This window comes from Carassius auratus, chromosome 4, assembly GCF_003368295.1.
Source record: "Carassius auratus strain Wakin chromosome 4, ASM336829v1, whole genome shotgun sequence".
NCBI classification, from domain to species: domain Eukaryota; kingdom Metazoa; phylum Chordata; class Actinopteri; order Cypriniformes; family Cyprinidae; genus Carassius; species Carassius auratus.
Genome location: NC_039246.1, coordinates 2,967,336 through 2,982,289, shown reverse-complemented (window position 1 = coordinate 2,982,289; position 14,954 = coordinate 2,967,336). Strand labels below are relative to the sequence as shown.

Here is a 14,954-nt window from a genome sequence, read left to right as displayed (position 1 = left end):
AACAGAACGAACATACAAATTAATCACATTCAGACAGGGCCCACTGGTACATCCTGCACTGGTGCCTCGCTAACCCCAGCTACGACCCTGGTGATGCTGGATGTGCAGCATTTATTCTTAACTGTTTTATCTTCATTACAAATCTTGGTTTTATTTTGGATAATTCCATGTAAAAAAAAATTACATTGTAATGCATATGCAAAATGTGAATTAATATTCATATTCAAGTGTTTGTGCAAAATTTATTAATGCGCATTAATGACAGGGAGGCGCCCTCTCATCACTTAAATTTTTTCTTGATAATGAATTTACTTAAAATTGTGGTGTCTCACGTACATTAAAAATATATCTACAGAAAGCTTGAAATGTCTTTTAAATGAAAACGAAAGCATTGTGTAATCTGTGAATGTTCCATTTTTTTAAATGGAGAAAGCCAGCACTGTGAATTTCATCTTGCAGCCGACAAGAAAACATTTGTTTATTAATAAATAATTAAAATGCCTCAGTTTTCACAATTATTAGGCTACTTCTGTATGTGCTTTGTGGCAAACTTAATGCATATACTTGAATGCGGAATATTTTAAGACTTGATTATGTAAATTTAACATAAACGTCTGATTAGTTGAATAATGACTAGAACTAGAGGAATCTTACATGGGGGCAGACCACAACGAGTCCTAAACCTGCTAAGCAACTTTGAAACCCTCATAAAACACTGTCCATATGAAAGAGCAAGAGATTCACACCTTCATCTCCACCCCCACAAGCTATACAGAACTAACCCAAAAAACCCAACCCCCTCCAGCTGAACTGAATTCGATCTGTTTTTTAGGAACAATGTGTTTTTATGTTATTGAGTTGAAACATGCCTGCACTCAGCAGCACTACTCTTTTTATTCATTACTTTCTCGCAGCCCATATTATTATTTTCACAAGACCATAATGATAATAACAAAATATCTATTGATAATGAATCATTATTTTAAGAAGTTCATTGTTATTTGTGATCGTGGGTGTTTGAAGAAGGCTTTAAGACCAAGAGGAATCCTCTGTCATCTGCTCCGCCTCACAGCGCGCGGGACTCTGCTAACAGACGCAGCTTCACCATCTGCAGTTTGACTTTACTAAATCAGATTGAGGCGAATACAACTTCTTGATCATTATATTGAAGTACAAATCCAAACACCAGAAACGTTATGCATTTTATGGATAATGAAACGTTATGAAAAGTATACATTTTATTTATTCACATGCCATATGGTTGAAATAATATTTTAGTTCACAACTTTATTGGCTAAGGTTTCATAGACCTTCAGTTGTTCTGCTCTAAAATCCAATGCCATTTGTAAATTTCACAGTTTTTCCCCTTCTAAATCAATAACCTTTAAAGTCACAATTCTATAATGGTCAAATTTATTCAGGCCAATGGCATTTTTAATGACAGTATTTTATTATTATTATTTTTTTTATCCCTTATTTCCTTATTTTAAACACTTATTTTCTATAAGAATAAACCGTGCAGTAGATAAGACACATGCCTTTGGTGCGAGAGACCTTACTTAAAAAAAGAAAAAAAAAAAAAAAAATATATATATATATATATATATATATATATATATATATATATGTTCCAAATGCAGAGCGAAATGAGAACGGTCCAGCATTTAACAATAATTATTATACAAAAATTATTATTACAATAATTATTAACAAAAATTATTTTGGATTTATCTAACACTTTACTATATATATATATATGTGTGTGTGTGTGTGTGTGTGTGTGTGTGTGTGTGTGTGTGTGTGTGTGTATGTGTATGTATATTTACTGTTTAATAACAATTGCATGCATATAATCCTTTGTGTAAAGGTCTTTTAATTTCTGATGAGTAGACTGTAGCCTAAGACTATCCTACGTTTTGAAATTAATTCCCTGTAAAAAAAAGATGTTACAATGTTATATCATAATGTTATTGTTCTTTTACTTCCTCCTTTTATCTCATTTCACAATTACATTCATTTCGCAATCCATCCCTTTGCACCACCTGGCAGTAGTTTTGCGTATGATATTAACATGTGACTGAATTACAGTTAGCGCGGCGGTAACCCCCATTTAGGTTGTCCACCTACTGTATTCCAGTTTGACATATAGGGGCCAGATTTACTAACACCTTGTGCCAGTGCAAACCCTCATTTGGCATTAATAAACTTCTGTCAGCATTTATTAAAGACCCAGTGAAATACTAACAATACAAAAGACAGTTATTTCTGCGGCTAACATTACTGCATGCATTTGTAAAAGTTTCCGTTTCAGGCACAACATTATTAAAATTAATCATACAACATAATTAACTAAGGTTTGTGCTGTCATGCTAATTTTTCCTTTAGTAAATCTGGCCCTAAAAATTTTATATTACTATAAAAGCTTCACAGATGGTAGATTCTGGACTGCTGAACTCTGATTGTACAAGTGTGAGTAGAAAAGATTATGGATTGTGTTAATGTTGATTTTTCTCTCAGACTCTCTTCAGGGGAATCGGAGGTGTATTAATATTATTTGCCGTGCTCGAGTTTATCATCTCCATCTGTCTGTCAGCATTTGCCTGTAAAGCCAATGCCTTCAGTTCTACTTCTCTGGTGAGTACTGAGCCAAACCAGGACTTTCCGAACGTTCTGTGTTTGTGTGTGCATGTTAACTGAACTGATATGTAAATAAAATGGAAATAGTTACTTTTAAGGCTGTTGACACTGGGGTTCACACTTTGCAAGAACCAACAAACACTATGTTACAATACAAATATTTATTATAGTTCTTTAATCTCAAATGTTGAAACCCTTGAGTTCTTATCCTGTTAATGTGCACCTGGACGCGGGCACACTGAACTGTCCTTGCTTGCACGTGTCAATGTTTACGAATAGATTAAATGTAACGGGACAAAATGTTAATCTCCTGTCCACAGAAAAGTTTTAATCTCCTGTACACAGAAATGTTTGAAATTATGTAAATGTAAATGAAGTGAACACATCGTGTTCCCACAGATTAAACCTGCAGCGCTTGCAGGGATGATGTTCATGGGAAGTAGTGTTGCTCTAAAAACATACTGCATAAAACTTGAATGGTTTTACATGCATACATTTAACTTATTATTAATACAAATTCAAAATGAAATAAAATAGTCTGTAATGTTGTTGCATATGGTATATAACACAATAAATATTTGTTGTTCATATTGATGATTAACTACTCTCTCAGTCTCACATTTCAGCCATGTTTGTAGATTTTAACACTTTTTATGCATGTTTGTAGTTCCAATGAAATCGTTGTCCAACACACGTGTTGTGGGCAATTTTAGCTGTTAAGAGTGTGCACAGATCTGCAGTTTGAATTTTAACCGTATAGTAAGTTGAACCAACATCACAAAAATGACTTACATGCCTAATCTGAAGCAGTGATTAGCGACCGTGGCTGGAGAGTATGTATCTACTTCATCAGATTTCCGAGCTTTTCTCAATATTATTCATGAGAATGAACTCTTATGATCCAATCACTGTGCTGTGACATGTTACAACGTAGAATTCAAATCACATGAAAGAGCTTCCAAGCTGTCCTTTCAGCTCTGTAAACCTGACCGTAACAATATTTCATATGTATAAAGACTACTGATTTAACTAAAACCAGTTGGGGCTGTCAATGGGGGACCTGAGTTCCAAACAAAGACATGAAGATGCAGCTTAAAGTTCTTTGATGCTTTTTATTTACTCACTAACAATTCCATTAATGTTCAATAAAAGTTGAGCATGTTAAGTGCAGACGAGTACATTGGTATTTCTGTGTGTGGTCATAAACAAGCATATAATAACAAATTTAGAATAAACACAATTCATTAAACTCAATTCCCATGACAGATTTATTCACACAAACATAAAAAATGAAGGCAGATCGGTGGGCTTGCTCTGGTTGAATATCTAAATAGGTGATGTTCTCGGCCCCAGACAAAACTTGGATTGGTTGGTTATTCAAAGTTCATCCCATTGTTGCTCGGGAGTGCCTTATTTCATATAAACAGGATAAGATAGCATCTTTTTAAGCAGAATTGATACTTAAAATCTGTCTGCTACCACCGTTACTTTGTTACAAGAGTATTCAACTGATACAGGGACAATAATTTTAAACCGGGGTAAATACACCATTTGTTTTGTTAATATTACTGTTTTTATATAAACAGGTAAATCGTTTCTTAAAGTTATTCTGTATTACTTATGGTGTTTGGAATGGAGAACGATGATATGTTGTGATGTTCTAACAGTACCCTAAAAAAGTGCTTCAAAGAAAAGGGGAAATGTTGTGTCTTAAGAGTGCCCCTGGAAAGACAATAATGGACGAAACTCGTCTCATCATGGAAGTTGAGAAATATCAAGTTCTTTATGCTCTAGTGTATAAGAAACTGAAAAAAGCACAAATGTCAGGGCATGACAAAACTTCTCCAGGCCCCAAAAATACCTTTAGACTTCAGAGGGTTAAGCGCTGAATTTTGAATCGATTTCTTGTAAACTCAGAGATGTGGATTTGGACGGCAATTAAAGTACCACGCAACCTCAGTGTTTGTCAAAAAACAGTAGGTAATCTGGCTGGGGATCTTTAGGGGGGTGGTGAAAGAAAAAAAAACATTCACATTCTGGATTCGGATGGCAATTAAATCACCGACTACCCCCTGTAAATGGTGAAAATCACTAACATCCCCCGAGAAACAATTACCATCTGGATAATGCTTTGGATGTGACATTTCATCTCAGATGTAATAAGCAATGTACAAAGGATTTAGTTTGTTGTCCTCATCCTGGTTGTCCATCTGTCTACCTCCAGGAGGGGCGTATTGTCATACTCCTTCACAGTTTGGGCTGTTTGTGTTCCTGCTCTAGTTAGTTCGGTTTCATGTTTACTGATTTGATTTCATCATTATGTTTAGGTGTGTGTCTCATTATCCCCACGACTTCAGTTCAGTTCTTTGTGTTTGATTGTCCAGACTCATCAGGATTATTTCTACCTGTGTTTCGGATTAAAGTCTTTTGGAACATTTATCTTCTTCCTCCTGCATTTGTATTCAGCTACTGAAACTGTAATACTGAAATTGTCTGCTGGTGTTATTACATTGATGGAATCTCACAGTAAGAAGGAATTAAACCCTATATTTATTTATTTTTTAAACCATAGATGCAGCTTGCGCGGGGTTTATCACCACAGTCCTCTAATTTCACGCGTTTACATGAACATAACAGCTCAGAGGTAAGAAAAACTTGATCCCAGCTTATCTGGACTTTGAGTAAAATGTTAGTCAAAAGTATTTATATATATATATATATATATATATATATATATATAATATATATAAACAATTTTTTTAAACCACATTCCCACTGGGATACTGTACAAATTGTGAATAAAAACAGAATGCAATGATGTGGAAGATTCAAATTTCAATATTTTATTCAGAATACAACAGATATCAAATATCAAATGTTTAAACTGAGAAAATGTATAATTTTAAGGAAAAAAAACCAAGATGATTTTATATTTAATGGCATCAATACATCTCAAAAAAGTTGGGACAAGGCCATGTTTACCACTGTGTGGCATCCCCTCTATTTTTATAACAGTCTGCAAACGTCTGGGGACTGAGGAGACAAGTTGTTCAAGTTTAGGAACAGGAATGTTGTCCCATTCTTGTCTAATACAGGCTTCTAGTTGCTCAACTGTCTTAGGTCTTCTTTGTCACATCTTCCTCTTTATGATGCACCAAATGTTTTCTATGGGTGAAAGATCTGGACTGCAGGCTGGTCATTTCAGACCCGGATCCTTCTTCTACACAGCCATGATGTTGTAATTGATGCAGTATTTGGTCTGGCATTTTCATGTTGGAAAATGCAAAGTCTTCCCTGAAAGAGACGACGTCTGGATGGGAACACATGTTGTTCTACCTTTCAGCATTGATGGTGCCTTTCCAGATGTGTAAGCTGCCCATGCCACACACACTCATGCAACCCCATACCATCAGAGATGCAGGCTTCTGAACTGAGCGCTGATAACAACTTGGGTTGTCCTTGTCCTCTTTAGTCCGGATCACATGACGTATTCGAGTTTTAGCCAGCAACGGCGAATGGCACGTGGATTGTGTTCACCGACAATGTTTTCTGGAGTATTCCTGAGCCCATGTTGTGATTTCCATTACAGTAGCATTCCTGTATTTGATGCAGTGCTGTCTAAGGCCCGAAGATCACGGGCATCCAGTATGGTTTTCCAGCCTTGACCCAACATTGGGGGAATTGGTGATCCTCTGCCCATCTTGACTTCTGAGAGACACTGCCACTCTCAAAGGCTCTTTTTATACCCAACCATGTTGCTAATTGACCTAATAAGTTGCAAATTGGTCCTCCAGCTGTTCCTTATATGTACATTTAACTTTTCCGGCCTCTTATTGCTACTTGTCCCAACTTTTTTTGGAATGTGTAGCTCTCATGAAATCCAAAATGAGCCAATATTTGGCATGACATTTCAAAGTGTCTCACTTTCAACATTTGATATGTTATCTATATTCTGTTGTGAATAAAATTTTATGAAATTTGTAAATTATTCCATTCCTTTTTCACTCACAAATTGTACACTGTCCCGACTTTTTTGGAATCGTGTTTATATATATAATATATGTTGTTGTTTTTTTGCAGACACCTGTAGCTAGCAGCTCTTCCATTCATCACCAGTCTGCAGACACTCCTCCACAATACAGTGAATCCAAATAAAAATGAATACATGGGCTGTTACCTTATGAAACAAAATATATGTGGGAATGTATTAGAAAATATAATGCGATATATTCATTAATATATCTATATATTGCTATTGTAATCTTATATTTTTTCTACATACTGCAATATATACTGCATCATAATTTTACATGTAATAGCTTTATTAAAACACTCGATTTCAATTAAAAAAATTAATGCTTAGGTTCACATATAGCTGAACGCAAACTTTTCTCTCACTTTAATGTTTGCATAGTTACACATTCAGTATAAGAAAATATCTGTGATGTATAAAAGGAAACTGTACTGAAAAATTAAAAGTTTTGGACTTTTAGATGATCAGATTCAAATTCATGGCATCATTATGTGTGTGCACATACACAGAGTATTATTTTATCACATATATATCTAGATATTCCAAAGAATGTTATTGAGGACATACATTACAATGTATTAAGTAATCAACAATACATTATTCAGTGTATTTTAATATACATTAAACAATTTTATATATTGATTGTTAATATATAAGACAATATGTTTTCTTTGTGTATGGGTTGTGGTTCTGCTATTGTGTGTGTGATGCTTTCATGAAACACATCTGTTTTCCCAACATCCATTATATCTACAGTAATTTTAAAGGTTTTATTTTTATTTATTTTTTTAAGAAAATGACAGCTAAGAAAGAAACCATTTGATCAGATAATTATTGCTGTATTTTGTAATTCACACACATTATGAGTATTTTATTACAGCTAATTTTTATCTAGATACATTATTATCTAAATTACAGTTACATCTGAAAAGTATTTTAGTTTACAAAAGGAATTACTTTGAATTGTAACCATCCTAAGCTTAAATTGAGAAAAAATGTATCCTACATAACGACAACGATAATGATGCTACTGTTATTGCTGCAGTGGGCAAACTGGCCTGGCCATTGGTTAAATTGCCAGAGCAAGTGAAAAGGATCACACAGCACATGTCCTAGGACTCAGGATTCAGTATGAGCTGGATAAAGAGAAGAGACATGAAAAACACAGAGGTCAACATTCCTTATTTAGTTCTAGTGAGGGAATTATTTTACTAAAATATTTTATTTACTATGCATATATGGTCAATTTAGTCTGAAGCTTTCCGACTCGGTGTCAATAAAAGTTTCCTGCGAAAATGCAAGGTGTTCCCTGAAAGAGGCGAAGTCTGGATAGGAGTATTTGTTGTTCTAAAACTTGGATATACCTTTCAGCATTGATGGTGCTCATCTTTCCAGATGTGTAAACTGCCCATGCCACACACACACATGAAACCCCTTACCATCAGAGATGCAGGCTTCTGAACTGAGCGCTCATAACAACTTGGGTTGTCCCAGTTTTCCAAAATAACTTCACATTTTGATTCGTCTGACCACAGAACAGTTTTCCACTTTGCCACAGTCCATTTTAAATGAGCTTTGGCCCAGAGAAAACGGCTGTGCTTCTGGATCATGTTTACATATGGCTTCTTTTTTGACCTATAGAGTTTTAGCTGGCAACGGTGAATGGCACGGTGGATTGTGTTCATCGACAATGTTTTCTGGAAATATTCCTGAGCCCATGTTGGGATTTCCATTACAGTAGCATTCCTGTGTGTGATACAGTGCTGTCTAAGGGCTGAAGATCACAGGCATCCAGTATGGTTTTCTGGTGTTCTGAAATATTTGGTTTCTGTGATTTTCGGTTACGCTGGGAGGAGCATACATGAATATTCATGATTTTCATGTTAAAGAAACTCTGAAAATATTAGTGCATTTTCACCAGATCACAAAAACTGTTCAACAAGGTAAGTTAATTAGGTTTCAGCTTTGAATGAAGATAAGCAAACGTAGAATATAATTGTTCATTTGTGCACAAAATGTTATTAATTGTTTGCTGTTTTAAATGTTTACTCAACGATTACAGCTTGATTTGTCAGAGGCAGCCCATCATTACAATACACTACAAGAAAATGGGCCAGCAGCTGTTAAATATTTTCTTATATTCCTCTGTTTTGCTATTAAAAGTATGTCATTTGATCATTATATATTTTTACGATATACTAGGCATATGGTGGCACAGACTTGCTACAAACTCACTGTGTTGTAAGACTGTAAACTGGGAAATAAAGAACAATATAAACACTCTTATGAAGTAACATTTAATTTTTTTTTCTCCTTAAAAAAGGTGTCACATGGAAGTGCATAGCAGCCTACAGTTCATGTGGAGAAGCTGTTTGTTTGCAATTAATATATCTGTTACAAATCAGCAGAATTACTTCTGCCTGTTATTTCTTTTCCTAGTTTGCAGAAGCTCTTCTAATGGGGGAGAATACATTTTCTCAAGCTATATGAGGCCACTATTGCACACATACATGGGTAAACGTTCTCTGAATTAACTTTTTTTTAAATTTTTTTTTACTATATTGTGCATATTATCTACTAAATGTATAATTTTGGGGGCAAATAAATAAATACATAGATTAAGAATGTTTATATTACAGTTCATGTGTGCATAAGAAAAACATTGAGCTTTTGCTTTGTTATTAAAAACATTTTTTGAATGATCAAGTGAACGATTAAGAATGACACAGAATAATCATCATACATTTTATTATGGCACAACATATACATTTTGGCAAAGTTATTAAATGACACATTTTAAGGACTCTTATTTATGACAAATAAGAATATTATAAAACTGCTTCATTGTAGGCTCATTTGCAGCATAGCCCACCTCAGGTAAATCATTACGACAATTACTAACCATGACACAATCTATAAATTATTTTGCATATTAACAATAGTAATAAAAACAACAATAAACTAAGCATAATGTAATTCTACACTAAATCGTTTGTTTGTTTCAACGCACTTATATTTTCAGAGATGCTTAAACGCAAAACAGGAAGCACATGAATATTCATATATGCTCCACCTAGCGACACTGACAATCTCAGAAACCAAATATTTCCGAACACCGGCCTTGACCCTTACGCACAGAGATTGTTTCAGATTCTCTGAATCTTTGGGTTTATGATATTATAATGGATATTATGCACTGTAGATGATGATAACTTCAAACTCTTTGCAATTTTTCTCTGAGAAACTCCTTTCTGATATTGCTCCATTATTTTTCGCCACAGGATTGGGTAAATTGTTGATCCTCTGCCAATCTTGACTTCTGAGAGACACTGAGAGGCTGTTTTTATACCCAATCATGTTGCCAATTGACCTAATAAGTTGCAAATTAGTCCTCCAGCTGTTCAATGAAAATATGTGCTGATGTGTTGATGGCCAGTTATAGAGACTATACTTTTTTTGGTGGATCATCTCATTTTGTTTGTGACACTGTACGCTACAAAACCATGGCATTTTTTACTACCAAGACGCAGTTTCTGAGCGTGAGTTATTCCATAACGGACACAAACAATTCCCATGCAGGACCCCCCCCTGCCATTCCCTACTGTTGAGAAGGAATGACCAATCAGATCACAGGTTACTGTGTACTTCAGTAACTTTCAGTTCCGGTTGAGCCTACTTCACAAGATGCATATAGGGTTCTCCAGAATACGGACTGAGTTTAACTTTGCTTGGTTGAAGATGATATGTGTCTAAGTTGTGTGTTAATGACAACATGTATGTTCATTTATGGTTGTCCTTTACTTAGTGCGTAGTAAGATGCATAATTAATAAGATATTGTGAGTTTGTTTTGGAACGACACCAAACCCAGTGTGACGACGCAAAACCCAGCATCTTGCCGAACCCATTCTTCATTCTTCTTATTTACTATACTTGGATTCAGTGTTAAAAATGTGCATAACTGATTGATATTTCAATTGTGTATACCTGCAGATTTAATGTTGTATATTTCCGTTCTGTAATTATTCTTGATTATAAGTTCTAGTTAATAAATGGTGTGATGACGCAGCAAGTAATTCCACTTATGAGCCATCTAGTGGTAAAATGTGGTATTACTGTAGATAATTCATATTCACAATGGGCAGTTAGTAGTATAAATGCCAGGTATTATGTTGAAGTTGACGTTTCTAATTGTTGTTTATTATAAATTGTTTCAGAATGCACACATACCTACAGTTACCTCACATATCACTACTGTTTATGATTATGCCAAGTAATGCCCTGTGGTCTTGCTGTGCTGTTAATTATGCTGACCATGCTGAACCTTAAATAAAGACTGTTAATTCTAATTCCTGCCTCCTGTTTCTTGACTGACACCAGTGCGAATGCAACTACCCTAAACCACTGCAATACAGTCCCAAATTCCTGTGTTGTGATTCGACACCAGCTTAGAGCAGGCTGACCTCCTGCTAACGTGATTGGACTAGAACACATGTGCTGAAGATGTACTTATAATCACAGGAGTGTTTTTACTGACGAGATGCACATGAACATCGCATTCGTTTTTTTTGCACAGCCCTAACATCTAGTTAACAAAGCTAAACAGTGTTGCCCTTTGTGTAATAAGTTACAGAAACTGTTAAACGCACCAACTTAAATAATAAAATACACCGGTTGTGGTCCATAAACAACACCTTCTCCAGACAAAGAGGAAACTGCTCAATCTTTCAAGAATAATCTTTGTGCGAATCCGGCATTAAACTGATTGAGAAAGTTGTCCTCAGCAAGCTGTCCTCAGCAAATTGCATAGTCCTCAGCATAGTTTTACATGTGGATTATAATTTTCCGGAACCGAGTTAAACATAAATTGTAACCATTAATCTCCAAGTACAGCATCCCTGGGAAGCCCAAACAAAGATGATTGGACTCAGAGATGAAAATAACAGCGTTTCAAACGACATGGTGACAAACATAAACGCAGCTCTTCCTTCTTCTCCGTCGGAGCGCAACAAGGCCATGCCCCTTTTTGTGAATTCATGTGGGCGGAGGTTAGTCAAAAAACTGTTTTAGTGACATCATTACTGCAGGAACTAGAAGGCTGTAGTCCAAATGGGTTGTTTTTTGTAGGCGAATTCTGTTAAATCAAATATCTCGCTTGGCATTGAACTTTGAGCTTTAGAATTTTACAGATATTATTTATACTCTAACAACAACATTACACAGTAACTAAAGTTTAAAACATGGAATCACTAAGAAGGGGACCTTTAACCCCTTTACGTGCAAACATCGCTGACGGCCCCAGTTTATTATTGTTTATTATTGTTTCACTTTCACAGCACATTAAACATCACTGTCTTACTTCATCTGGACAAACTGTGCATCAATGGAAAGTTTAAAGACTCAAGCTTCGATATTTGACCAATATTTTGATAAAACATTGTTGCAGTGACAGATATTTAGTGATTTATGTCAGGAGTGCAAAATAATAAATCCGTATTATGCCACATTTTGAATAGAAATTCACAACTCACTCATATTCAGTCACATCAAGAGCGGTTTATTTGTGTTCACAAAGACTCACTGAACAGCGTCAATAAGGATTTTTAGACCAAAGATGCATATCTGCGGAGATATATGGATATATTTACTGATGTTTACTTCATATTTCTTCAGACAGAATCGTCATTTCTATTCATTTTCCACGGATTTACGCGATCAGATGATAAACAGCCTCTCCCAGCGATCTGTGTGTGCGTGCAGTAGTCACAGCTCGTGCGGTGTGTGACTCAGACTCTGATTGGGTCTTTCAAACGTCAATCTTAGAGTTTCATATCTGGACACCGCCCCATCGTGTCACATGCTTCCTGCACACTTCCTGGTAGTTATCTGGACAAAACAACACTGAAACACCTCTGTACACACAAAATATCCGAATAATAAACCCGCGATTACGATAGTAAAGCTTAGTATGAGAATTTCTTGAGATCTGGGGCGTTTTTATAAAAAAAATCGAAAATGTACATGGGAAATGCTAACTTGTGCAGCGATGAAAAAGGCTACAAATAACATATTTTTACAACAGTAAACGACCAAATTCCACCCCTGATCGCTAAAGGAAGTTATTATAAACACTCGATCGGGGTTTAAAGTGAGTTTTGAGTAAAAGTGTACTAATAATTTCATAAATTGTCAGATGTAGCTTGATGCTAACGTTAGCACCAATGCTACTAATAGCAGGTGCTTTTCTTCTTCATAATGCATTTTTGTCTCAATAATTCACGTAAGGTCGTAAGAAAATGTTTTGTTGTATTTTTATAGTAAGACTTTTGATAAATAAGGGCTAAATGCAAAGAGAGACTGAAGTGAGATCGCTGCTTTGTTGCTTTGTAAAGCCTGAAAAACCACAATCAAGGCTAATAAAGGTGGAATAAAAACAAAAGAATAATGATAAAAGAATAATGCGGATAATGTGTCATACTTGGCGGAGGTGTGAAAGAACCGTTTGGTGAGAACAATACAATCATGAAACGGGCAGTTTTCAACAGTGAAACATACACAAAGAGCACAGGAAAGTTTACATGTGAGATCTTACAGAGATGACAAGGGCCATAAATCAATCTGATTAGCCTTCTCTAAAAACACACATGACATGGCCTTAGAAAATATTTCATAAAATTCACAGTTTTACAGATTCGATTATGAAATTTTTTATGAAGTCTTGGAAGACTTGTGGCCTTAGCTACACTGTGTTTTCAAACTCATTTCCTACATCAACAATTTTTTAAAATACATTTAAAATATATGTTTGTAATATTTTTATTTTTGTTTTTATGTTTGAGCTTATATATCTCTATTATCATAACAGTCTGAGTGATTCTGATTCCTGAACAGTAAACTTTAAAGTGTCAGCTTTGTGAACAAAGGTTGATTATGTATCTAGTCAGAAAGAATCATGAGCAGAAACCTTTTTATTTTGGGTATGTAATTTCGGTCTCCATGCCAAAAAAGGGGGGTTACTAGTAAGGGGTTAAAGCATTATTGAAGGGGGGGTGAAATGCTCATTTTCACTCAATCTCCTGTTAATCTTGAGTACCTATAGAGTAGTACTTCATCCTTCATAACTCCAAAAAATCTTTAGTTTTATTATATTCATAAGAGAAAGATAGTCTGTACCAATTTTTCCTGGAAAAACACGAGTGCCTGGAGGCGTGACGTGTGGGCGGAGCTAAAGAATCACGAGCGCCAGTAGGCTTTTGAGTTGAGAGCGTTTGGAAGCTGTGACATTACCGTGAGGAAAAAAACCATCATCCAAAATAAACCATGGCTAACAGTCAGATTCAGCCGTTTATTTATGATCCAGAATCAGATCCCGAGGCTGAAATTTAACAAGAGCAGCATCAGCAACAACATCTCTATGTGTTATGTACTGAAACTGTATATATTTGCTTAGCGGTTTTGGAAAATGACTAAGTTCCACTTTGTCGTCTTTTTTTTTTTTTTTTTTTTTTTTAAGCTGTACATGTTGAAAGTGCAGTTTGATGACAACATCGCATGTTGTTTACTTGATGTGCTTACGCGCCGATAGCTAAGTTAACAACACAGAGATATTTGAAGCAGTTTTACTCACCGCATGCGGTTCCAACACACGATCGTGACCCTTTTTCCTTGGGACTGCATTATCCTTAAGAAATAAACGATGTGCAAATCCAGCTTCAAACTGGACCATTTTTGTAAAACAAGCATCTTCGAAATGCAGGGAACAAACACAAACACTTGCACAACTCCGTTGATGCTCTGTTAAAATAAACTCCATCCACTGGTCCCTTAATGCTGTTTCTCTTTTGGTAATCTGTGCAGGGTTGAAAACACACTCCTTTTGTGACATTTGGCGCCGCTCTCGCTCTGATCAGTGAAGTCTGTTGTGCTCTCAGTGCTCTGCTATACGGGAGCGCGCTCTTCCGGCAGAAGTGCTCAGGACCCATATAAGGAAATTCCGCTCCATCTAACGTCACACAGAGCCATACTCGAAAAAAACTTTCCCAAACTTGTGACAAACCGGAAGGAGTATTTTTGGAACAGAAATACTCCTTCAAACATACAACTTAATTTTTTAAACTTTGTCCATGTTTAGCATAGGAATCCAACTCTTTAACAGTGTAAAAAACTCAGTATGCATGAAATAGCATTTCACCCCCCCTTTAATGCAATATTAAATTATTTTGAAGAAAAGCAGAAGAGCCATACATGGAAAAGATTTTAAATGTATTTTTAAATCTATTATAGGAT

At 35.6% G+C, this 14,954-nt stretch overlaps 1 protein-coding gene across 1 annotated transcript in view; it reads left to right on the top strand.

Moving 5' to 3' along the window:
* The window catches only part of LOC113067097 (membrane-spanning 4-domains subfamily A member 4A-like), a 44,308-nt gene extending 37,179 nt beyond the window's left edge, over positions 1–7,129 (top strand). Inside the window, exons 6-8 of the mRNA XM_026239356.1 lie at positions 2,518–2,634; positions 5,210–5,281; positions 6,718–7,129. Coding sequence (XP_026095141.1) covers positions 2,518–2,634; positions 5,210–5,281; positions 6,718–6,792 — 264 coding nt within the window. The 3' untranslated portion in view covers positions 6,793–7,129. The remainder of the gene's footprint in view (positions 1–2,517; positions 2,635–5,209; positions 5,282–6,717) is intronic.
* The last annotated feature ends 7,825 nt before the right edge of the window (positions 7,130–14,954 follow it).